This window comes from Tachysurus fulvidraco, chromosome 19 (assembly GCF_022655615.1).
Source record: "Tachysurus fulvidraco isolate hzauxx_2018 chromosome 19, HZAU_PFXX_2.0, whole genome shotgun sequence".
NCBI lineage: Eukaryota > Metazoa > Chordata > Actinopteri > Siluriformes > Bagridae > Tachysurus > Tachysurus fulvidraco.
Window position 1 is genome coordinate 14,404,663 of NC_062536.1, and position 25,155 is coordinate 14,429,817.

Below are 25,155 nucleotides of genomic sequence, written 5' to 3' on the forward strand. Positions count from 1 at the left end.
GGTCCCTTTAAGATGCTGCCACGCCCACAGGAGGCTCCTGCACGCGACGCGCTGCTTGTTGTTTGTGCTCCAACAAGATGGCGGTGGTTCCCGAGAGCCGAGTGCTTTCCTACACTGTTTATAAATGGAGTTCCTACTCCTCGACATATTTACCCGAGTGAGTAACGTCACGGAACACTTGTGCAACTTTTTCAGTTTAGTCGCACACAGAAGCTGCAGCTCAGCTGGATAAAACGGCTCAAGTGTTCTGCCTAATACATAACCAGGTTATTTGCAAGTCAGTTGGGCGGTTAGCTTAGCCTAGCCAAGCTTAGCTTAGCCTAGCCAAGCTTAGCTTAGCTTAGCTTAGCACAGTCACTGAACGCCTCATGAAAATATTCACGCCGAAGCTCGCGCTGCGTTTGTGGCTAACAATTATGCACGATTACCGTTTCTGCTAGGAAGCTATTCACTAGCTAGCTGTTAGTTAGCGCTCTCTATTTTCTTGCTATCTCTTATGCAGCTCTCTGTATTTAGGCATCTTGCTAACATGCTATCTATCCAACGTCTGTGCAGGAAAAATAAAATATTAAATACACTTTAACGCAGATAAGTTTAATATGTGTTTGGTGGAGACACCCGTTATGTGTGACTTGTGTGTAATGAAATCGGACAGTCGGCTAAGCTATAGTTAGCATGTTCGATAAGTTAATTAGCATGCTCGCTTAAGTGAAAGTTTAAGCTAACGTTTCACTTACTGAGAGCTGAAGGCAAGATCCAGCTGTCTCAGATTTAACTTTTGGTTTCTTTATAAACCGTGTTAACTAACTGTGACGAGACCCTACTGGAATGTCACCCGCGTTTTTCATGCTATTTTTGCCTCATGTAAATATTTGCAGGCTGTTAACACTCTACACACCTGCAGCTTACACATGAGCTCGTTTTAGCATTGATGTATTAGTTATAAGTAATAGTTAGAAATGTCACTGAACAGTGTCTGTGGGGTTACAAGCTTTATAATGTCTAAGTGTCACTACAAACTCGGAATTATTGGCACTCAGTGTACAATACAATGATGTGCACCATATGTAGTGCACTATGTATATGTAGTGTACAAGGTAATTGTTATACATTGTCTGGGAAACAGATCAGTTATTGATTTTATAACAAGAAAACAATGTCAGAGTAACTCCACCTATAATCTTTAGATTATTTATAAGTAGTTGCTATAAATGCATTATTAGTTTAACTGAAATGAGTTTTTATTGATGTTTAAGATGCAAGCAATGATTGGAAAAGTGTGCGTCATGTAATTTGCTGCTTTTTTTTTTTTTTTTTTTGCAGGAACATTTTGATCGATAAACCCAATGACCAGTCTTCCAGATGGTCATCAGAAAGCAATTATCCACCACAGGTGTGTATTTGTACCACATTCAGAGCAATGCTATGGGCCATTTATACAGAATGCTACATAAATAGCCTGATGACGTGTGGATTAGTCTCATTCTTTGAACCTGTGAATATTTTGTTGCTGTTAAAACCAGGATCACTATAGTCTTAACAACTGCTCATTCTCTGAGAGGTTTGAAATCTGGTTTGATTTCCAGTTTATCTTAACATGCATCTTGTATATCTATATTGTACTAATTGAATTTTGAAAAGACACTTTTTAGTCTATAGTTATCTCTCTGGCCATTTAGTTCCATAAATATTTAAACATATAAAGTTTTTTCTATTTTTAACCCACTTCCCTTTGAGAGATTACAATTAGACAATATTCTTCTCAGTGATCTATTGTTTCGTCTTGACATCAGATGAGCAGATATAAAAGGTCTAGAGTTGATTTTGCATTCGGAATCCTTTAACTCTCAATATGAAGTCCAAAGATTTGTTACTGCTGCTAAAGTAAGTCCTTACACTGTAGATATAGTATGCTGAAAAATAGAGAGAGAAAAATGTTAGGTGTGGCCAAATCAAGTATTTTGTACGTTTTTTTTTATTTTTTTTTATTTTTTATTTTTTTGTGAAGAAAAGAACACACTAGTGAGCTTGAGACACCTACAGCCCAGAAGATGACTGAAAACAACTCTGACTGAAATCCCTACACTGTTCACACACACCTTTAAATTAAACACACAGGGTTCAGAGAGTATTATGTGAGACTTATTCATGTATAAACTCACCTACGCTGTGGTAGAAAGCTAAAGCAATACTTATGACACTGTCCAAATGTTTATGGAACTTGTTCTGTACAACCTTTTTGCAAGTGTTTTGGAAAATGTTATCCACTGTACCTGAGTAAGACAATTTTCTCCTATTCTTATCAGTGGTTGGGTTTTTGCCAAAACAGTGGATAGCAGCATTAGTCCTGTGTAGTGATGATCTTTTGGAGGTGTATTGGATCAAATTGAAAGTTGCACTATGCTGCTTTAGAGTGATCTTATTTTTGGTTCTCTGTAGAGCCATCAGCTTTTGATTTCTCAGTTTTGTTCCCACAATTGATGAGGTAATCATTTTGGTCCTAGAGATACAGTCTGTAGTCAAGTCTCTTTTACACAAAAAGTGACAACATAATGATGAACCATACTGTACTCTCTCACTACTACTCATTGAGCTGGAAAAGGGAAAGAAAACTGCTAGAGTCCAGTACTGGGCCGAGATCCAGTGGTTAGAAACCTCAGCTCTAGGACATTAAAACACTGTGGGTGAAATGTCAGTGAGAAATCTTACACAACTTTAAACAAATTCTGTCCAAGGTCTTGGCTGCATATTTAGCTGGGACTCTATGCTACCTGCATGCAGCTGTTTGTGGAATGTGTCAGGAGCACTCAAAAGAGCCATCAGTTAAAATGTTCTTTAGGTAACCAAAAATGGTTCAGTCTAGATAACCTCATTTTTTTTGGTGGTGCTTTTAAGGAGAATGTAGGCAGTCGCGTGATGACTTTTTTTTTTCCCCATTTTACAAATGAGAGATGTTGCACAAAATGGTTTGAGTATTCTAGGTCTTGCTCAATAATAAACTAATATATACACATTTTGTCCTCACAAATTCTATTCTCACAGTTCCAATGAAAACAAGAGGGAAAATAAATATTAGTGTGGACCATAATTTTTTCTGACTGTGTTTAACCACAGGCTTTAGGCAGGGATTTTGGTCTATGGTCTGATGCATTATTTTCTTTGTTCAAAGATTAAATGCACTGCTCCATACTCTGGCTAATCTTAAAATGGAAAAAGGAAGCAGTCAGTTGTGTTGGCACATACTAGGCAGTGCAGACAGACTTGTGGTTTGGACTAGAGGAAATTGAAAGGGTTTTGTTTAGGTGTATTCACATGCATGTTCAACTTTTAACCCTGATTTTGCAACACCATTCGTAATTTTGTGGCCTTTCCTTAACCTTGCACTGCAAGTTTGCTTGTGATGTATTTTATTTGGGATGTCACTAAATATTCATGTATATTGTACCATGATGTATGCTTATACAGTCAGAAATGTGTCTCTGGTGCCCGCTGCTGCTAATGCTCAATACTGAAGGCAGCATAGACTGAAGATTCATTCATTTGCATTCCTGGACTTAGTCATTTGTCGATAACTAGGAAACAGTTAAAATTCTATTAAAACTTACCATATTGTAGAAGTTAAACATCTTTTCACTGTGAGATTGCAAGTTTTTTATTCAGACAGCTTTCCATGGCTAGGTTCTGAGAGAGAGTGGGTTGTTCTTGCTTTTTGTCGCTGCACCACTTGCTCTGTTGATTTGGGGATACAGGTCGATAAGCAAGGACATAGGAATCGAGTGCAAATACTTTTGCAAAATAAGAGATCTGCTCACCGAAGCATTGTGGTAAAGCAGAGCCACTTTATCACTGATTTACCACCCAGCTCTCCCACCTTTCCCTGGACACAGTGCAGAGTGACTACACACTGAAATAACATCAGTATGCTTTCATGTGTACATTATATGCTTAAGGGTGCTTTTGGACTATTATGATTCCAATATTTAAACACCAGACATTAATTTTTTTATATATATTTATTAATACAAAATGTTTAATGTTGAGTGCATTTACTGAATTAATAACGCAGAACATTCAATGATTTTTGGGTTACAGGGACTGCAAAGACAAGAAATCAATAGTTAGAGACCCTAAATGACCCTGAACACTGGATGCCATTGTTTCTCTGACACAGGCATTTATCTGTTTGTGTAAACTGCTTTGACGCATATTGTTTTAAACCATGGTGTCAATTGTTAAACTGTGTTTCTTCCTGGACCATTTTTGTGTGCGCACTGTGTGACAAACTGCAAGGCTAAGACAGGTTACAATAAAATAAATAAATAAATAAAATTAAAATAAATATGAAGGTATAAAAACTACTGATGTCTCTCTCTTCTGTATGAATTTCAACCGGAATAAACATACAGCATTTTAAAGTCTGTTTACCTCCAAAAAGCTGCATTTAGAGATTTCATTTGACTTCATTAAAAGACAGCACTATATAGATGCAGACCTGCCAACCTTTACGCATTTTGTGTAGCAGATACGCATTTAGACATCTGCTATGATTTGTCACTTCAAAATACGCATTGTAAAAAACCATTGATGCCTTTGAGTTCAACTGTCTGTGCATTTGTGCACCAGGCAATGTGCCTATGGTTGTAACCGCATTGGGCAGCAACCTGGGAAAATAATAATTCGACCAATCATAGCGCCAGTTTAAAACTCTTCAACGCTACAAGCGGAGAGCCGTCAAAAAGAATGTGGTTTTCATCTGTCTCTGTCCTTCTTCAGTTCTTCTTACAGTGACTGTTTTTTACAAGTGAGGACTTGACGTTTCAAAGGTTAAGCCAGAATTGTGAATTTCATCCATTTTAATAAGCCTGCCGAACCACAGGCGTCGTTAGACTCCTTTACTGGGGCATGTGCCCAAGTTTTACTTTATTTGCCAGTATTTATATAGGAAACATAAGTCATGCCTTTAAACGCATTGCCGTCGTACTTTAACGGAAAAGACAAACTGGCGCGAGCACGCAGAAATCAATATCCGTGAGCGTCTGTATCCCTTTTGTAGCACGTAGTCATGCTATAACATGACAAAACTAATGTAATTTTTTTTGTCTTTAAAACATAACGAATAAGGCTTGTACATTAGGATACAAACATAAAATCATATCAGAATGTCATTGAGTCTCTGCTTCCACAAAGTCATTTTATGATTTTCAGTGTTTTAGCAACATCTCTGCCTACAGTTGGAATTGTAGATCAGAGGCCACTGCAATGTGGAAAGTCGGTGTCCAGCACGGCATGATGATTTCTGCCCACTCTAACACTCCAAGTCTATGTTTTCTGCCTAATGTTTTAAATCAGCCTTGTTTGTAAAGGGAAATTAAGTTCTTCTGGACTCTGAACAATACCATGTGTTAACACCATGTGTAAAGTTATATCATGTCTGGTTTTCTCAGATTTATTTGTTAAAATGGACCATTTTCTCTTTTTTCACAGTATCTCATCTTAAAATTGGAGAGACCAGCGATTGTACTAAGCATTACATATGGCAAGTATGAGAAAACACATGTCTGCAATCTGAAGAAGTTCAAGGTGTTTGGAGGCATGAGTGAGGAAAACATGACCGAACTCTTGTCCAGGTTAGTCCACAGACAAGAAGCCTTTTTTATGTGTGTGTGTGTGTGTATGTATGTACAGTGTGTGTGTGCATGTATGAATGTGTGCATTTATGAATGTGTGTGTATGTATGTCTGTATGTCTATAAAATTTTCATTCTACGAATAAAAGACAGTTAATTGCATAGCTTAAGGGCTCCACAGTGCCAACTTTGTGGTGCTTGAACACCTGACCTTCTTATCTTTAACCTAGCACCTTGTCCATTTCAAATATATCCGAAATATTGAAATAATAAATTACAGATAAATTTTAAATAATAAAACGCTGTCGGCATCATAATCTCCTCTGTCCTGAAAGCTTTTCTGATTAATACCAAGCACTGCTACTGGTGACTCCTTCCATTAATGTTGCAAGAAGTCCCTGTAAGGAGAGTTTACCATATCAGCAATTGTTGATTATGTATAACGTCCACCCTAAAAGTATGAAGTGTTATTATGGAAACCATAATGAGCTGATTAATATAAACCTGTGACATGAATTACACCTGGAAATACTGTCAGAGCTGCTTTTGTAGAAAATGAATCAACTTTTTTCCAACTCGATTGAGGAGATTCAACAGCTCTGCGGTATAAACATAATCATCAATCATTCATATCAGGGCATGGCTTAATGGTTTGCTTTAATTCTTTTGTCATAGTGGCCTTAAGAATGACTTCAACAAGGAGACGTTCACACTGAAGCACAAGATCGATGAGCAGATGTTCCCTTGCAGATACATCAAAATAGGTGAGTGATTCACTAAAAGTGTGACATCAGAGTAAACTCGGCAGGGTGACTCATTCGGGATCATTCGATGCATAAATGATGGTTGTGGGGAAAATCAAGCCGAGTACCATGTCTTTAAGTATTAGTAGAAAGTGGAACGGTTGTCTATCTATCTATCTATCTATCTATCTATCTCTCTCTCTCTCTCTCTCTCTATATATATATATATATATATATATATATATGAGCCACTTTTAGTGTTTTATTGTAAATTGCATCGGAAACATCTGTGCTAATGGATTTCCATCTAAATTGCTGCAGATCAATGTTGCCCAAAATGGGTGAAATGCCAGTTGTAAACATTTTATTTCTGTTTTGCTCAAGACAGGCAGTGAGGTGAACGGCTCACAACTAGTAATCTGGCAGAGTGAAAATATGGGTGTCTTGATTTTCTTGCTATTCCAGACAATATATTTTATAAGGATCTCACCCCCTATTGCAGGTTTTTCGCCTACATGACATACCCAACAAAAAGTGGTACAGCTCCCACATACTTTGACACACAGGGGTGAGCCTGTTCTCATTGGAAAGAAGAGATTAGTTTCAGATACTTTTTGATTCTAGGCCTTACTGGCACAAAGTTACAGAGGCTAGAATGGAAGGTTTTCATTTCCGCCTGAGTTGTTTACCTGATAAACTGATTAATCTTATTTCTCTGGAACATGTTAGGGACCAAATAACAACTGAGGGTCATAGCCACATGTCTTGGTTTTCACCAAAAAAATTTCAAGTCAAAAGACCCAAAAATGGCTTCAATAAAAATATTTTTCTACGATCATGTCCGTCCGGTCATGTGTTTCTTGTGTACTTGTTTACTGTATAACTTTGAATTAAAAGACTGCATGCTCAGTTTAAAAGGCCTAAAACACACAGAGCCTCTCTGTCTACAAGTCTGCTGTGAAAAAAGGCCTGTAACCTGACACCTTGAGCTGTGAGACTGAAAAAGTCGAGGATTGCGCAATAAATCCTTTGCGCAACTTTTTTGCACAGACCGAGGCTTCGGAGACGCAGCATGTTGCATACCGTTGGAATCGTCTCCTTATTGACTAAAGAGCTGTAGAGGTACCGGACCATTTCATTGCTATTGGAAGGAGTAATTGTCAGTCAAAGAGGGTTCCCAAAAATGATGTCATGCAATACAAGCACCGATTGGCACAAGTGAGGGCTTGTTTGATTCGTTAGGCCCTGGGCTGTAAATTTAGAATTTTTGAAACCCCCAATGAGAAGTTAGAGCCGAAAAACAAGATGGTAGCGCACTACTGTTTCCAGTTTTCGGAACACAAACGCAATATTTGCGAGGCGACCAAAGCGTTTTGGATTAAAAGGCTTACAGATTCCAGTTCCTTGGACCTTTGGGGATTTTTGTGGAATATTTGTTTTGGAAAATATTACCCCAGTGAAGAAAGGGAAGCGTCTAAAGGTAAGGGGAAAACTGGTCTAGCGCCACCTAGGTCAGTTTACTCCAAAAAAATTTTTCAAATAGTATGACGGCTATGAATCATATTATGCTTTTTGTGTGGGCTTAAAAAATCTTGAGAGTATAAACTTTACTAGAAAAATAAGTTTTTTCGTGTTTTTAGAGGATTTAATGCTTTAAAGCTGCAATGAAGTCTGTTTCTGGGTCATCCCCTAGGGGTCATTTTGTCTTAAGAGGTGATGTCTCATTAACATTTCATTTCATTGCAATTCATCAGTTAATTCACATGTTACGTTTAGTCTGAATGTGATTTCAGGAATTTGTTTTAATTTAATTATGGTACGATATGAAATATTTGGACTGATGTTTATATGTACAGTTAATGGTAACATCTTAACAGTTTCTTATTGCACCTGAGCATACAAAGAATAAAACGATGCCGCATGCATTCTGAGTCGTGACAATGAGTAAACCAGTGGTATTTGCTCAAACATCACCGTATCAACAATGACAGACTTTGAAAATATCAGTTCATATGGGGCGACCGCCGTACAAGACTTTTTGAACTAGTGGTTACTATAGAAACAGTAATGTATTAAAACAAGTGCTTTTAATATAAACTTGTGAATTGCCTGTCAGAGCTGCTGTTAAAAAAAATCATTCAATGTTTTCAGAACATTTCAGGTGTTTTTTTTTACGGGGCGTTCAGAGGTAAAAAATGGCTAGTATCTTGGAATGCGGCTGCTGATGACCTGCGTCTGTTCTTCTGTGTTTTCAGTGCCTCTGATGTCATGGGGCCCCAGTTTTAACTTCAGTATCTGGTACATTGAGCTGCATGGGATAGAAGATCCAGATGTAGTCCAGCCCTGCCTTAACTGGTACAGTAAGGTGAGTATGTTCACCAGCACCAATGACCTCAGTGATGTTGGTGAGGATGGGATTGAGACAACTGAGCTAGCATAGCATTATATTCTCTATGTATCAGTGCTGCAGATGTTTCACAAGCACTGTCTGTATTAATCACTATCACTATGGCCTTTTCTATAGGGAAAAGTTGTTCTATTAATACTAACCATTTCACTCTTTCATTTGCTCTACCTTTTTCTTTTTGTCTTCTTTGTTTTTTGTTGTCTTTTGCTTGTTTTCTTTCCCTTTTGCGTCATTTCCTGCTTTTTCAGTTTTGTTGATTTATGCTTTCACTTTTTTTGTTCTTCCTTTTTTTTTTGCTTTTTTTCTTTTCTTCTTTTGCCCTTTTATCATAATTAATTGTGATAATAATGACTTAAAAATGCATCTGGGTATGTAGCAACCCCAACAATGGCAGTTTGAACTACATTCTGTTTTGCTCTTAGTTTCCTGCTTTATTCTGTCCATTTTTGTAGCCTAGTGATGAATAATTTCCTGTTTGTTTCCTCAGTATCAAATTATCAGCATAATTTGGGTCTTTTCATGTAAATGATTTGTGTACGTGGTAAACCAGGCGTGTCATATGCATATGAAATGTAAATAAGGGACTGATATGTGGCTTTTATCCACATGACTGAAGCTGATTCCTCAGTTGCTGCTCATTAATCAGAACAGTTTGCATGTCATTTCCTTCCATTGAATCTGAACTTGTTTCTTTAAAACTTTAATGAACGAATGCCATTGTGACATTTTAATGCTTTTTAGTTTTACATTGCACATATTGACACTTTTTTTTTTTTTATATCATTTTTAGTACATTACTAACTTAAAAGGAAAGTTAGCTATGACTTATAATTTCAGGTTTAGTCCACTAGATTTATCATCAATGCTAAATGATCTGTTTTTGTGTGTGTAGTGTAAACCAGCACTAGTGTTCTAGAGTTCTGACAGGGTCGTGCTACTGGTTCCTGCTGTTTACCTGTTTGTCTTTTGTGCAGTATCGTGAACAGGAGGCTATCCGTCTGTGTCTGAAGCACTTCCGGCAGCACAACTACACCGAGGCTTTTGAGTCGCTGCAGAAGAAGACCCGCATAGCACTGGAGCACCCCATGCTCACTCACCTCCATGAGCGCCTGGTCCTCCGTGGAGACTTTGATGCTTGCGAGGAGCTTATCGACAAAGCTGTGAGAGGTAGCACACTTAAGACTGCGTCCGTTTAATCAATTTCATTATTATTAATTTTATTGTTAATTAAATGAAAACTTGTGTGAGCTATGAGCAAATGTGACTGAATAAATGCAGCTTGTGTTTAATAATGCTAAAGCAAGTTAATTTAAAATGCAGCTTGGCTTTTTTTTTAATTATTATTATAATAATTTTTTTAATAAAGTTCCTTGCGCTATTAGAAGTCAAATGAATTGGCATTGTGCAAGTTTAGCAACGAATGTGTGGGTTGTACATGTGAATCTGCCGGCTTTTTTTATTTATTTATTTTTTTTATTTTTTTTTTTTTATTAATTAATTAATTAATTAATTAATTAATTAATTAATTGAAAAAAGTTAATTCCAATCCTTTTGCTAACCCTCTAAATTCACTTTAATTCCCACCTGGTCAAAAGGGGTTTTGCCATTTTTGCATGTAACTTGTGTACACTGGAATGAGATGCCAATAATATTTAATGGCTTATATTTCCCATTTAAATCGCTTAACTTGAGTGATATGTAAGCTAAAAAAGGTTATTGATAAAACTTATTAGCAGTGTAATGATGTGATTTCATGTTATAAAGATGTTTACAAAATGTTTATTAATTCCTTGCACATTAAAAGACAATTATATGGACAAAAAAACGTACATTAAAATGATCTCAATTTTTATGTCTTACGTTTTCAGTGGTACTTTTCTGTTCTTGTCCGTTTGGTTTCTGCATCCTGCTGGGCTAAATTTGGCTTAACGTATCTTTGGCCTAAAGTATACAGGTTTAAATGTATTTATAGCTTAACGTTGTAACAGGTTTGACTCTTCCTATTTTGACTCCACTGTCTCTTGTTTCCTGTGCACATTTTGTAGATGGCTTGTTTAATCAGTACATCAGCCAACAGGAGTACAAGCCACGCTGGAGTCAGATCATCCCTAAATGCACCAAAGGTAGTAAGTGTGGTCTGCTGAGCAGCCTTAATACTAACCGTCTGTCTCTGAGAATACACAGCAGCTTATTAAATGTCTGACATGGCTGAAAGATTAAAGGCTGTTTTCATAGTCTCCTGTTTTGTCCTTTCCGCATTCTACCATCATTCTGCCGCTGTTTTTTTTCCCCCAATGCTCTCTCACTTGCTCTCTCTCTCCCACACACTCTGTACTCTTTATTTATTTATTTTAAAATGTTTGTTACCTTTCTGTCCTGTTCATCCTCCACATCCTATTACATACACGCTCACTCTTTTTGGCCCATCTCTCTCTCTCTCTCTCTCTCTCTCTCTCTCTCTCTCTCTCTCTCTCTCTCTCTCTCTCTCTCTCTCAGGTGATGGGGATGACAGCAGGCCCGGGATGAGAGGTGGTCATCAGATGGTGATAGATGTGCAGACTGGTAAGTCTCATCAAATCCTGAATCATTGGATTTGGTACGAAATAGCTGTAGATATGAGCACTGCATGTTTGTGTGTAAATGTCCTTTTTTTTATTTCTTTTTCCGAGACAGCTTAGATGCTGATTTATCCTCTGAGAGCAAAAAATCAATTCCAGTGACCTGATATAGTCCCTCTGCCACTCTGGCTTTGAGTTACCTCGCTACATCTGAGCTCAGTTTGCGTCAACACTTTCGTTCCTATCGTCATAGCAATGCTGCCATGGAGACGTGTCCTGCACTCCAGTGCTGCATTGCACTGCCACTTTAAACTAGTTATTTCACCTTAAATGGCTTGTTATAGTTAGGATTCTGTACAGAAGTGTTTTTTTTTTTTGACCGTATAATCAAATCGGGCAGTGTTGTGTAACAAACAGCACTATTGCTGCAATACCGTAATAGTCCTGTTGTTGTCTGATGCTTTTTATAACAAGAATAAAGCAGCACTGTTTGCTTGGGAGATCATCAAGACATCTGGTTGCAAACAACTTCTCACGCAGAGTGACCAGAGGCTATAACTGTTCTGCCAAACCCCCCCCCTCTCTCCCTCTTTCCCTCTCTCTCTATTTCTCTCCCTCTCTCAGAGACTGTGTATCTATTTGGAGGTTGGGATGGCACGCAGGACTTGGCAGATTTCTGGGCCTACAGTGTGCAGGAGAATCAGTGGTCCTGTATCTCCAGAGACACAGAGAAAGAGGTTAGACAGACAGGAAGTTATGATGGTGACTCAGCAATTTCTCTGCTGATTTTGTGAGAATTATTTGATTCCCCCCAGAAATGACCACGCAATAGGGGAAATATAATTATATGTGAACACCATCACATCATGATGTAATGGTTTTAAATTCACAGCGAGTGATGTGTAAGACACTAAAGCATTAAAACAGACTTGAGTCGGTGACAAATATCATTTTCTGTAGATTAATTGTGGACACTGTTAATAGTTCAGATATGAAACCTTTTTTAAAGTGCTTTGATACACATTTGTTCCCTGGAAAGCAAATTTAAATCACACACTGCTGAGTGAGACACATTAGGCGAATTCAGACATATTTGGACATTTTATCAAGTATGTTCTAATAATTCTAACCATATCTGCATCAAATGAAAACCATGAACAAAAATATGATTGTGTTGCAGTTAATACAGAGTAAACAAAACTCTGAATGCAGATAGAATTGTGCTTTTGATACAGATGGTAAAATGCAAGCAGTGAAGTTGTGGAGTGTTTGTGTGTGTCTCAGAATGGTCCCAGTGCACGCTCGTGCCATAAGATGTGCATCGACTCTCAGAGAAGGCAGATCTACACGCTAGGACGCTATTTAGACTCCTCTGTCCGAAACAGCAAGTCTCTGAAAAGTGACTTCTACCGGTACGACATTGATGCTAACACGTGGACACTGCTCAGCGAGGACACGTCTGCAGATGGAGGCCCAAAACTTGTGTTCGACCACCAGGTGATCACCTGAAGATCCGGACCATAGTGCATTATATAATAATGCACTATGGTCACGTATAGCACTATAAGTGTAAATAGTGCAACAAACCAAAACAAATAAACAAAATGTTTTGTTTTTTCTCTTGTAGATGTGCATGGACTCGGAGAAGCACATGATCTACACGTTTGGTGGTCGGATTTTGACGTGTAATGGCAGTGTTGACGACGGACGCACCTCAGAGCCACAGTTCAGCGGTCTGTATGCTTACCAGTGCCAAGCAGGCACCTGGAGCCTTCTGAGGGACGACTCGTGCAACGCCGGCCCTGAGGATGTGCAGTCTCGCATTGGACACTGCATGTTATTTCACACGGTCAGTTTGCCAGCATTGCATAGATGAAGCTTTTGTGAACATGTTAAACGATACTCAGACATTTTATTATATCATAAAAGTTAGGACTGCATATTATATACTTCGTAAGTGTCATCGATTTTGTTTATTTATTTTATTTATTTATTGTCCATAACATGCCACACTCGGTGTTGTAAATATATACTCGCTTCCAATGTTCTACATTATAATAGGAATAAAATATTTTAGGACATGTTATTAGAACCAAGTCTTTTTGAGAAGTGTGACTTTGTGCTGACGCAACACACCACCCTGCCATTGATTATTTTCCTATAACAGCACACTCCGTTGTGTTTTATTCTTTAACTTCCTTTAATTATTTAGATTTTTCCTCAGTTCAGCGAAGATCATTGCTTGCAATAGTACTGGGCTTGGCTGATAAGTAACTGTGTAATATTAAAATAAATGTATTGATTTTGTTTAATCTCATTTGTAGGATTAGCTATTTGATTGCTTGCTGTGGCTTCACATTGTTTATATTTATTCATTTTGATTTAAAGCTTCATATATTTTAGAATATAATATAAAGTCATGCTGTTCCCAAGTTCTTACTAATTGTGCTAAACTGCTTTGTTACACAGAACTAATATATGCCGGCCATTTGCATGATTATGCTTGTGTGTCATTTTTGCTTGTTTGTTTATCTGCAATCGTATTGTTCTTCCCTGTGATAGACACATTTCTTTCCATTATTTGCCTGGGTTACGTATGTATGTGTGGGCGGAGATATAAATACAGGGGGGGGGGCCCGTTTGGGTTAGTGGTGTGTTTTTGTTGATTTCAAATGTCGACATTGGCTTTCAAAAATCGGAGACTCTGCCTTTAATAGGAAATGCACTTGATAACGGTTGAAAACTGGTTGTTTGCTTCGTTTTCTCAGAGGAATCGCTGCCTATATGTGTTTGGAGGCCAGAGGTCTAAAACGTACTTGAACGACTTCTTCAGTTACGATGTGGATGCCGATCATGTAGAGATCATCTCAGACGGCACCAAGAAAGACTCTGGAATGGGTAAGAAGAACATTTACAAGAATATGTTAATATGGAGCGATACTGCGCCGATAGTTTTACTTTGTTTTGAGAGCTTTGTACTGAGACTCTGATCGAAAGTGCAGGTATGACTTCATTCCTTATCATAAAATTTTAAAAGATGCAATGTAAGGGTGACTAGTGGAGGGTGTCGTTATCAGAAATCCCTCCATAGAAAGGAGTGAAGGACTCTCTGGAAAGAAAATGACCTCATTCTCAGAAATGGGCTTTAGTCAGACATGCATGATGTCAACACTGTGTACTGTAACTCGGAAACATTTAACTGTCGGGAGGTGAGGAATGAAGCGACAGCTCACGTCACCGTGATAAAACAGCAGCTTTAATTCAAAACCTTTACTAAGCTATGTTTCATTTAGTACTAGATATCATATAAATAGCTCACAACCATTGTCAAGAAATTATTTATGTGCTTACATATCTTGACTTATGCAGATAAAAATACGTCAATTTGTAATTTCATGATCATTTATGTGTGAATAAAGTATAAGTTATAAGTCATTATAAGTGAATAAAGTTTAATAGCTGTTGTGGCAAAAGAATGTGTGGGTGGTGTGGTGATACAGTATGATCTAGTTATTTAATTTCCTATACCAGGATCTCCCAAAGTGGTTGATTCCTCTTATTAAAAACTTTTATTTCATATTTAATGTTGTGGAAATCCATGATCAAACATCCATGTGCCATTGGTTTTTATTATGTAAATCCACCTAACCTTTTAAAATGTGTTCCCGAACTTGGACAATTCTCGCCCTAGTTATTGACTGTCCTGGGATTTATTTCAATGCAGTAGGTGAACAACGTTTTCCGGCAAATTCTGAGAAGCTGACTATCATTCTACTTCTTAGAAATCCCTGTACGCCCACGCACTTTGTGGTAATTTACAAACCTGATGGTAATTTCATTGCTCAAGCATGACACTACACACATTTATATGCATGTGGGGTCACAAACAAAATTAGGATTCCAAGCATTTCCAAACAAAAACAAAGTTTTATTAGCTGCAAAGTTAATAGGGGTCAGTTGTGGTGTCCAGTTCTTTGATGTTGTCTATCTATCTATCTATCTATCTATCTATCTATCTATCTATCTATCTATCTATCTATCTATCTATCTATCTATCTATCTATCTATCTATCTATCTATCTATCTATCTATCTATCTATTTTTAAAAACTTTGTCATCATTCATTTCTATATCACCAATATGAAGAATGTAGATGTGTTGAAACCTCTGTAGAAGTGTAGGCCAAGAAACAAAAATGAAACAGACATAGGTGTAGTGCACATTTCCTGTCCTCATAAACACTTTTAAACTTCAATAGGCAACTTGAGTGTGTGTGTGTGTGTGTGTGTGTGTGAGAGAGAGAGAGAGAGGGGTGGCAGAGAGCAAGAACACAGACAGAAAGAACGGAATGTTTTTTGCCAGCAAGGAAGCAGCATGTCCAAACACTGTGCACATAATCTGTCTCAAATGTTTATCTTTCTTTTTCTTGGAGTAATGAAAAGTATTTCCATTTTTGTGCCAGGCCTCTTATTGTTCAGAACTGGTCCATTTTGGCCGGTCCATTACACAAGTGCATGGAGACACAGTTTCTGTATCACTGCATGGTGTTTTGTGTTGTTTCGTGCTTTGTGTGCTATTTCCTGTGAAAGCCCTGCATTGACGCATGTACCTGAGCATGTGACAGGCCTCTGATGGTTAGAACCTCAGTTTGGTAAATCCCACATTCAAGCTTAAGTGGATCAGATAAGCTGGCTTTGTAGATAAACTAATTAATTGGTCTTTCAGTCTTGGACCTTGCTTTTCTTGGTGAACTTTCTCTGAAAACTTTCCCCAGCATTGTGAACTTTATCTGATATTATATGTGTTATCTGTTGAAGGGAAATGATGTGATGGTGGTTATTGTTACTGCTCCATTTTCAATCATTGTATTCCTCCTAAATCACAGCAAATAGACAACGCACACATTTTATTTATTACAGCCTGATATACTTTTTGTCAGTTTAGAATTACATTTAAAATGAGATCCTGTCACTTGCACTCAACTCAGCAGCCTGTTGTCATGTTGGCAAAGAAACCAGAATGCTTTCAGTGCCATGGTGAGAGAACGTTAGCTTTAGCTCAGGCTGTTCAAAGGCGATGACAATGGAGACTACTTCTAAAAATGTGAAATAAACACCTTTTTATGAAGAATGTCTGCCCTAAGTAAACGATGCACATTAATAAAAGACAGGAGTATTTAAATCATTGTCAGGTTGTTTGGGGCATCACCGCAACTATTTAAGTGCTGTGAAGTGAAATCATTAACTTCATGAAGTAAATGCTTCCTTCAGATTGTTAACAGTTCAGTCATTGTTGGGGGTGACAGGTTCTTCGTGTTCGTTTGTTTACATTACTGAATATCTAATTTGTTTAGCTACTGTAAAGCTTTTCACAGTAAACACAGATAAAACTCTTGATGTGCTGTCAAGAGAATAAAAACTGTTGAAATGTAAATAAGTTGTAGGTTATTTACCACAGAGAAATCATACATTGGATGTGAGCATTTTTGTGTATGAACTCGGCAATACTTTAATACCAAGACCTTTAGTACAATGTGTATTAAGTGTCATGTTCATATGAACATTCCTTCCTGCTACCCCTGCTGCTTAGTGCGACCCCTGCTGCTTAGTTCCCCCCCCGACACACATCCCACCACCACCACCACCCGGTGTTATGAAGATGTAATTCTCTGTGCTGACAGCTTTAACTCCTTTACCCTCAGTTGCAATGTAAACAATGTGTGCTGCCAAATGTTGTAAGGGACTTGAAATTCAGACAAAGAGGTGGTACATTCATGTGTGAACTCCCTGGTGGCATACTGGGGGAAAAACACTGTCTGTCAAGCAGCAGTGCAGTCTTTTCCTCTACATGCGTATTAATTCAATAGACATTGTAACAGTTGGATGTGTTGCTGAATACAGTACATCTTTTGTGTTTTAGTACCAATGACCGGCTTCACCCAGCGTGCCACCATTGACCCAGAACTGAACGAGATTCATGTACTGTCAGGCCTTAGCAAAGACAAAGATAAACGAGAGGAGAATGTCCGCAACTCCTTCTGGATCTATGACATCGCCCGCAACAACTGGTAGGATTCTCTCGCTCTCTCACTAACTATCTTATTGTCAACCTCATGGAAAGTCTGCATTTCTCCTCTGTTTCTACTCGGTGGTAAATCTGTTGTGTTACATGCAATCAGATTTGATTTACTATTCTGTTTTGTATATGGTTTGATAAGTCCATCCATGCATATACACTCACTTATGCTTTTTCCAGGGGTGGGCAAATGATCAATTCAGCCATCCCAAGAGCCAAACAGTATCAGTGTGCTGCCCAGTATCATGTTGTGGTTAATTAGAGACTAACTAGGATATGGGAACTTCCATGGTACCGTACAAGTTAAGGGTAATCGGATTTCTCCTTGCTCACTGAGTGAAGCCCACGGTGAGATTTGGGCATAGTTACCATAGTTATAGCGTCAAAGTTAGAACATATTACTTGGGATAGCAATACTGTTGTTTCATCAAAGTCAACAAGAGCTCTTTCTTTTTCTGGTTGTTGACCTACTTGTCCACAACTATGGATGCAAAACTATTCTGGACACAAAATCTGTTTGTCCTGACTGCCCAAGCTACTGATTTGTCCACCTCTGCTCTGCACACACAATTAATTCTCTGTGAAGCATTACCAAAGTAAATATTACAATGAAATGGAGCCATAGGAAAACAAATGTTGAAATGAAACTGCTGATCCAAAAAGGGAGTGTACAGTTACAAAGGGTTTGTTTTCCCTGTAACACAAACTCTATGCTTACAGACGAATGCCTCCTGACCAAGTGAGCAAACTGTAAAGAGAAATTTAAAGTTGATAATCGTGGTTCTTATTGAAAAGCACAGTGTTCCTGTCTGTGTGAACCAATCACAGATTTCCTAAGGAAAGAACCTCTTGTTTTTTTTCCTGTTAGCTGATTTTTTTCTGTCTGTTCGTTTTCTGTTTTTTCGGTCTGATTCTGAAAGAACAATTTGGTATTGTTTCATTTAGTAATGCTAGTCCGGGGTATCTTGTGGCTTATGTGGTTACAGTCTGTGTGCATGAAGAAACTAGCCTTTGTCCTTAAAGGGGAACCAAGTTTGGCTTATTTTAAATAGCACACAGTGCTGCAATGTCAGCACTTAATGAAATCTACTTATATAGCCATTACAAAGCTGTGAGAGGACTCTCAAGAATTAAGATGGTACTAGTGCATATTGTTGATCCCCTGGTCCATCTTTTCACAACTAGGGCTGGGCGATAAAACGATAACGATATGTATCACGATAGACACGTGATCGATGTCAATAAAAAATGTGTTCGATAAAACGTTTGAGTTTTTTATTCTTCGTCGGAAGAAAACCGAGGTTGCGAAGCAAGTTTGGTTGCATTAACAAAGGCACTCTCTCTCTGGTAACCTAGCAACGTAGGGAGTGACACGCTAACAGCCAATCATGTAACGGTATCATGTTTGGTTGCGCCATATCGTTGTCTCGTGCTTCAGTAAACCAGCGACAGATAAGCAGAAAATGAGCAGCAGCGAGCGAGGAAAATGTAAGTAAAAGAGGAAAAGTCAGCTCGCCAGTATGGCCGTTTTTTGGATATTATAAGCCTGACCGTAGTCAGACCAATGTTGACTGCAAATTATGCAAGACCGTCGTCCCCGCAAAGACTGGTAATACCATGAACTTTATTTACCGCCTTAGCCGCGCTCACTGTTTGGAGCACAGCCGTATTCAACCAACATCATCTGTAGCTACAACACCGCACAAGCAGCACTAACTAACACACACACACACACACACACACACACACACATATATATATATATACATATACACACACACACACTCTTAAAGCAATGGTGTCCAGACCAGAAGCATCCCTGAGCTCTATGTTTATAACACTTTGCACTATTTTATTACACATTATTAAGCATTTCTTACATTTTCTTTCATTTTACACCTTAAATGTTAAGAGATAATCGTTAAGTGTTCATTGTGACTTTAGACTGATGTTTACATTGTAATTATTTGAGTTTTCCATGGTTGTTGCCATTTCTGTCTTAATAACTGAGGGGATTATGATCAGAGGAAGGTTAAGTTTAAAATAAAAATGGTTAAATGTAATGTTTTTCTCCTGGTCTTTATTTTAAATGGGTCATAAAAAAAAATCAATAATTATCGATATGACCGATATGAATGACTGATATCGTGATACAGTTTTCAGCCATATCGCCCAGCCCTTTTCACAATAAAGATCCTAAGCTTGTTATCAGAGAATCCATAACACAAGAATGAGGATATTAGCCTGCCTCCAGGATGCTTTGACGTTTAGCAAATGCCCTCATGCCTTATTCTGACTCACATACACATTGGCTGTAATCACTAGCAGTGTCAAGATATTATATGGGGTGTTATTCTTCACTGCTGTCTCTATGTCCACCAGGGCATCACAGTCAAACTGTACAACATACAAATGTGATGCTCACAGCATTGTCTTACATTAATTAGCCATCTACTATCACACTAATGGCAATGTATGGAGTACAGGCTGATTATTGGGAAAATGGCTTTTCTAATGCGGTAGATGATTGTGGGCATCTTGGTGTAGTGCAACCATGGTTGCTCGGGTGCAAAGAGTAAACAGGAAAGTATCACTGGTTGAGGCATAAAGCAGGCAGTTGACAAGTTAGTTTAGACTTGGTGCTCTTTTTATTTATTTATTCATTTATTTATTTATTTATTTTTACTGAGGTTCACTGTGTATATACAGAGCAGGGGTGAGAGAAGCTCCAGTTATTTACAGACAAATCCTGAATTCTTAATTCGCTAATTCCTTTATTCGCAAAAGCCGTGTGGTTCTATCATATAGTACAGGTAGTATTTTGTAACTTGTTTGCCAGCATGCTACCTCACCCACATCCTTACTAGACATGACTCGATTAAACGACATCTGACACATCAGCAAAAACCATACAGGAGTGTAGACTAGATATGCAGCAATGCAGTGGTGTGGGTACGTTCACATGCCACTGTTAGATGTTGATATAAATGTGTGTTTAATCCTTACAGGTCCTGTGTGTATAAGAATGACCAAGCTGTGAAGGAGAACATCAGCAAGACACTTCAGGAGGAAGAGCCGTGCCCTCGATTCGCTCACCAGCTCGTGTATGATGAGTTACACAAGGTAACAACAATAATCAGTAGTTCAACACTGGATTTTATATATCCAGTGATGATCTACATAAATCTAGCATTTAAGACACATTTGCTTGGCTTTGTGTAAATTTACACATGCTGATTAATTTTCATGTTTGATGCAGGTGCATTACCTGTTTGGGGGAAACCCAGGCAAGTCTAGTTCTCCTAAGATGCGATTGGATGACTTTTGGTCTCTGAAACTCTGCCGTCCATCTAAAGAGTATTTACTGAGACACTGCAAATATCTCATCCGCAAGTACAGGTACCTTATTAAACATCGTCTCTTGTCTGCTTGGAAAAGTTTTACATTAATGTTACCAAATTACTGTTTAACTATCAAATAAGGAGAAGCTTGATAGGGCCTGATGTAGGAAAATAAACAATTATAGGGTTGCATGACGTGTCTTGTCATAAAATTGGAGTTAATTACCACCACAAAGATGAATCAGTTTTTTTTTATCTGTTTCAAGTCAGTGAGCTATTGCTTTAGAAGTGAAAATATAGAGCAAGTGCATTAATCACCTTCTGACCATTAAAATGTAGGAATTCCCCAGCATTGGGACTTGCATACTTGGAGAGCTAGCTTATGGTCCAACAGCTAGCTTATGAGACAAGTAAGCCAACTGAGAAACGGACAAGACCCATTATACCAGTTTAATGGACATAGTATTATTGGGTCTTAAATTAATAGTCTTCAGTCAGTTTACATTAACACAGCTTGTTTCTAGCTGTTTATGGTATTATACTGTGTGTGTGTGTGTGTGTCTAAGTAAGTAAAGTTTATTTATAGAGAACCTTTCACAGATAAAATCACAAAGTGCTTTACAAAATATAACAATAAAACTTTAAAAGTACAATAAAACAATCTTACAAAGTAAAAAGAGAAATTTTTAGAGATGATAAAACTTCAACTCTTCAATAATAAAACACACTACAACAGAGATGAAACCATAAAAGCCCAGTCAGCTAAAAGCTTGTCTAAATAAGAGTGTCTTCCGTTGCTTTTTAAAGGAATCATCAGAATCAGCCACACGCAGAGACAGGGGCAATGCGTTCCACAGTCTGGGGGCCACAGACTGAAAAGAAAGATCCCCCGAGTTTTAAAATGGGTTTTAGGGACCACAAGCAGATTTTGGCCTGATGACCTCAATGCTCTCGACGAGCCATAAGGGGTCAACAGGTCAAAAATGTAAAATGTGTGTGTATACAGTCTTGTTTCTGACTTTCTTTTGTGATTAGGGCTGATTACATCTTCACTAAATTAGATTGAAATCAAGTTGTACTTTTCCACAAGCCAGTCATTTCTGCATCGTTAGCTCCCTCTGCTGGTTTTCTTTAGTTATTGCTCTCAACATGTTATGATTTATTGCTCACTGACATGTTCATCAGCAGTCGTGTTTGATAATTGTAATTTTTCTGTTATTTAACAGTTGTTGTTTACTGTTAATAAATTCCTACCAGAGGGGTGAAAAGGTTTGACATGGATATAGTTAATAATCATCTGGATTAGCATTACTTACTGAGCTAGTTACATTAATGTGTACTAATACACACTATACATTAAATAATGTTAATGTATAGTGTATTGGTATACATTAATACTGTTGAATACTTCAAATGTTTAGTTTAAAACTGTTGTTTAAAGCTGAAATTTGCGTTCCTGAGTGCTCGTATTGTTTCCAGGTTTGAGGAGAAGGCACAGACCGAACCACTGAGCGCACTACAGTACTTGCAGAATGACCTCTCTCTGACTGTGGACCACTCTGACCCTGATGAGACTAAAGAGGTATGGGCTGATTCATCCGAATTATTCTACTTTATTACTGGCACATTCCTGGTAATTCATGTAATTATCTATACAATTATCCAGTCAGCTAATCATGTAGCTTCAGCGCCATACATCCAGTCATGCAGCTAGAGGTAAAGAGCTGTAGTTAATTGTTCACAACAAAATATCACCATGAGGGAAAATGAGACTGTGGCATTATTGGTGCCATCTGTGTTGGATTAAGTATTTTAGAAACTGTTGATTATTTGGGATGCTTGTGTACAACTCTACAGTTTACAAAGAGTGATAGAAAATGATGAAAAGGATAAGAGGAGAATGACAGATTAGAGGTTCTCTCTGGCCACATTAACTCCAATAACCTGCACTTGGCTGTGCAGACAAGCATCTCTGAATGTACAGCCCAGAGTAGAGGTGCTACTGTTACATGACTGGCTGATTGGATAATTGAATTGAATGAACAGGTTTACAAATTGCATAGTGACACTAATAACTTTATGCTGGACAAAACTGCCAGTGATTGATTAATAATAAATGATCGTGCTTTGCAGTTTCAGCTCCTGCCCTCAGCTCTCTTTAAGTCCAGCTCAGACTTCATCCCACTAGGTAAGTCATTCCTGGACGTCTGTAGAGCAAATGCCTCTTTTTTTTTTTCTTTTTTCTTTTTCTTTTTTTTAATTCTTCTTCCTTTTCTCAAAATTTCAGGCTTTTCTGATGTAGATCAGACGTATGCCCAGCGCACACAGCTCTTTGACACACTGGTAAACTTCTTCCCCGACAACATGACCCCGCCCAAGGGTAACCTCGTTGACCTCATCACCCTGTAGCCATGTGACTGAGCGCTTTCCCTACAATCTTTATGCCTCTAAGACTAATAAACAGAAGTTATTTTTCTACATCCACTTCAGAGTCCCCTTGCTGACCGAATGAGGTTTCTTCACAAGCAGGAAGGTATTCTGATTTACCCTTGATGGTAATTTAACCAAAATAACAAAACCAGAGAATACCTACTTACTGTAACATTTAATTCCTCCACCCAAAGTGTCTGCAGCACTTGTGTACATTTATCTTTCCTCTTAGAAGCTGTCTGAGGAACTCACTTGGTTTTTCCTCTTTTATTCCAGTCACACTCAGTTTCAGGTCTAAGCTCAGCTTTCATCTTTATTTCACATTCTGTAGAAATGGGTACATTAGAGATGATGGTCATCTCACACAATTTGGTCTTGGAAGCAGTTGGTTTATTAAATGTGGTATTTTATTTGCAGCATTTGTTTATGCTTGGTAAAATTTTGCCAAATTAAGGCGAGCGTGATTCCGTTGTGAGTTTGCACTTTATTTCTGAGCTTACAGGATGGAAATTGACTTGTTTTCTTTACTGAAGAATAGATTTAAGTAAGGGCCTCAACCATTGCTGCTTTTATAATAGGTCAGCATAGCAAAACAGAATTAAGGATTGTTGTGCATATTTTAGATATATCTAAATATCTAATCGCTATGCTTCAGATGAAATTTTCTACTCACTCCTACTAAAAAAATTGTCTCCTTTACCCATTTGTGCCATAGCAGTATTGCACGTCAGTTTTTCTGTCTGAAAGCCACCTCAAGAACAACATACTAACAATTCAAATAATCAGATTAGTGACAACAAACTCCTGCAGTGTGAAATTGTCCACAAAACTTCACTGGAGACTTCCAGAAAGTGTCATTGCCGCGTTTTGTGTTCGTGTTTTGAAGCTTACACATGACCACTGAGTCTCGGGAATCAAGGTACATGATACTGCAATGCCATATGTTTGGTTTTAGGGATTCTGTGGTGGCACTACTGAACACGCCGGAATGTTACTTGGAGGTAGTCTTCCATATAAAGTAGTGTGTAAATATTGCCGTGTATAAATGTGTGTGTATATAAGATCTCCTATTTGAAGTATTACTTGTAGCCTGATTTTGAAGGTTTTTCCCCTTGAAAGCATAATATATTGGGACACCTTTGGCTTTATTGTTAACAACTAGATCTTTTTCAAATAACTGGTTTAATCTCTTCTTGCACTTCACATTGGAGGTATATTACATTAATAAAAAAGTGCACATAAAAGAACAGTTTCTCTCATACAAAGTTGTGCGTGCATCTGTACAAAATCAGATTCATCGAGACGCAAGTCCTTCACATACAATTTGTGTAATCTTAGATTTTTCCTTTTCCTTTTTTTTTTTTTTTTTTTTACCCTAACGTGTTCTATGTATCTGCCCATTTCTTCATTCTAGCACCCCAGTGTAGAACTGAACTTAGTGTCCATGTTAACTCATTTTCCCTTTCATAGCCTCTGTTTTCAAAATGAAATCCCTAATTGTGTGTTTCCTGGGCTTGACTGCAGTTAGAGCTGCTGTATGTCATTTAGAAATTGTAGGGTTTGTGCCAGGAAGGTGAAATATGGATTGTGAAGAATGTAAAAGAGGAAAAACACAATGGGAAGATCTTTTAATAAAACTCTTTGGTTTGGATGCTTTAGTTCCTTTTTTTTTTTTCCCCATCTCCCCTGTTCCTGGACATCTGACTTTTGTTCCTCTCTTGTCTCCTGAGTGAGGAGGATATTGGGATATGTGAACACTACACTGTGGCAGACATGAATGTGTAGAAAATACTTAAAAACTAAAGCATTGTATGTAATGTACATATTGAATAAAGATTGTATTTTGTTCAGGTTTTCTAAGCAGCGTCTCTTTTGTTTTTTGTCTACTTTTGTTCAACACTTTGTAATGAATGAATGGATGTTTGTAAACGAACTCCTTTATTCTGTAAGGACATGCTTTATTCCTTGGTCACAA

At 37.9% G+C, this 25,155-nt stretch overlaps 1 protein-coding gene across 4 annotated transcripts; it reads left to right on the forward strand.

Annotated features, from left to right (window-relative positions):
* mkln1 (muskelin 1, intracellular mediator containing kelch motifs) lies at positions 1-25,040 on the forward strand. Of its 4 annotated transcripts, none has more exons than XM_027151837.2 (18): positions 1-157; positions 1,324-1,393; positions 5,485-5,627; positions 6,302-6,390; positions 8,625-8,734; positions 9,751-9,943; positions 10,822-10,902; positions 11,273-11,338; positions 11,959-12,071; positions 12,619-12,831; positions 12,962-13,183; positions 14,103-14,232; positions 17,254-17,401; positions 20,418-20,532; positions 20,669-20,808; positions 22,230-22,332; positions 22,884-22,938; positions 23,038-25,040. In XM_027151837.2, exons 1-18 carry the CDS (start codon positions 78-80, stop codon positions 23,157-23,159), a joined length of 2,193 nt encoding a protein of 730 aa, XP_027007638.1. In that variant the 5' UTR covers positions 1-77; the 3' UTR covers positions 23,160-25,040. The 4 variants fall into 4 exon arrangements, with proteins under 4 accessions (XP_027007638.1, XP_027007639.1, XP_047659716.1 ...); XM_027151838.2 differs by having other exon boundaries at positions 10,822-10,899; XM_047803760.1 differs by lacking the exon at positions 1-157 and adding an exon at positions 215-266.
* The last annotated feature ends 115 nt before the right edge of the window (positions 25,041-25,155 follow it).